Source organism: Aptenodytes forsteri, unplaced genomic scaffold (assembly GCF_000699145.1).
Source record: "Aptenodytes forsteri isolate BGI_AS27 unplaced genomic scaffold, ASM69914v1 Scaffold459, whole genome shotgun sequence".
NCBI classification, from domain to species: domain Eukaryota; kingdom Metazoa; phylum Chordata; class Aves; order Sphenisciformes; family Spheniscidae; genus Aptenodytes; species Aptenodytes forsteri.
In genome coordinates, this window is record NW_008794121.1 from 181,573 (window position 1) to 182,760 (window position 1,188).

General features: G+C 67.4%; 1 protein-coding gene across 1 annotated transcript in view; it reads left to right on the forward strand.

The window, feature by feature from the left end:
• Nucleotides 1–1,188, forward strand: part of LOC103896987 — a 51,450-nt gene that overhangs the window by 43,833 nt on the left and 6,429 nt on the right. The window contains exons 10-11 of the mRNA XM_009276938.1: nt 13–108; nt 501–697. Of these exons, the coding sequence (XP_009275213.1) occupies nt 13–108; nt 501–697 (293 nt within the window). The remainder of the gene's footprint in view (nt 1–12; nt 109–500; nt 698–1,188) is intronic.

Genomic DNA, 1,188 nt, shown 5'->3' on the forward strand with positions numbered 1-1,188 from the left:
CCTGCCGGTGTCCCCCCGCGTCCCTGCCGGCATGTCCCCTCACCCTGCGGTGTTCCCTTGCAGACGGAGTGGTGCTGGTGGATCCCGAGTACCTGAAGGAGAGAAAAGGTAACGGCTCCCTGCGGGGTCCCTCGTGCCTGGGGCCGTGGAGGCGGCACCACCGCAGGGGACGGCCGGTGTCCCCGCGCGGTCCTGCCCTGGCGTTGGCATCTCTGGGCCCTCGGGTGACGTTTTTCCAGCCCCCTGTCCCCGCGGTGGGTCCCCTGTCCTGCAGAGGATGGGGGTCCTGTGGTGGGCACCTCAAGGTGCGTCTGGCTGGTCCCCGGGCTGCGTCCCCATCTCCCCACTGTGGCACCTCCTGGGAGCCACCACCGCTTCCCGGTGCTGGTGGAACCGGGACGAGCCATGATGCCACCGTGCCGTGATGCCACCACGCCGTGATGCCACCACACCATGATGCCACCCTCCCACCAACCTCCGCCCCTTGCCACCCTCCCCAGTCTTCGTGACGTTGACCTGCGCCTTCCGCTACGGCCGTGAGGACCTGGACGTGCTGGGGCTGACCTTCCGCAAGGACCTCTTCGTGGCCAACGCCCAGGCCTTCCCCCCGGTCCCCGAGGAGAAGAAGCCCCTGACGCGGCTGCAGGAGCGGCTGATCAAGAAGCTGGGCGAGCACGCCTACCCCTTCACCTTCGAGGTAGGGTGGCAGCGGGTGGCGATGCTCCTGGGTGCTCTTCCCTTGCTGCTGGAGGGGACGGTGTGTGTCCCCTGGGGACACTGAGGTCCCCTCCGGCCCCGTAAGGTCCCGGCTGGGGATGAGATGCTGTCACCCATGATGAAAATGCAGCTGGATTTTAGGGAAAATGCAGTGGATCTTAAAACTCGGGAGGAAAAAGCAGCCACCAGTGGGGAAACTGAGGCATGGGGCGCATGCCAGCACAGGGGGCCCATGCCCTGAGCATGCCCGGGGCAGTGACACCATCCTGGGGTGCTCCCCCAAAGCGAAGCAGAACCTAGGCAGCTCCCTTGGGGAACGGGGTGGGGGTAGACCCCCTCCTTGGTGCACCCGCACCCCCAATTTCCCCGTCGCAGCTTTGGTGATGGCAGCTGCCCCCCCCCCCACCCCCCCCCGGCCCGGAGCCACCCGGGCTCGCCAGCCAGCTCAGGGTGCCGACGTTGTTGCCTGCT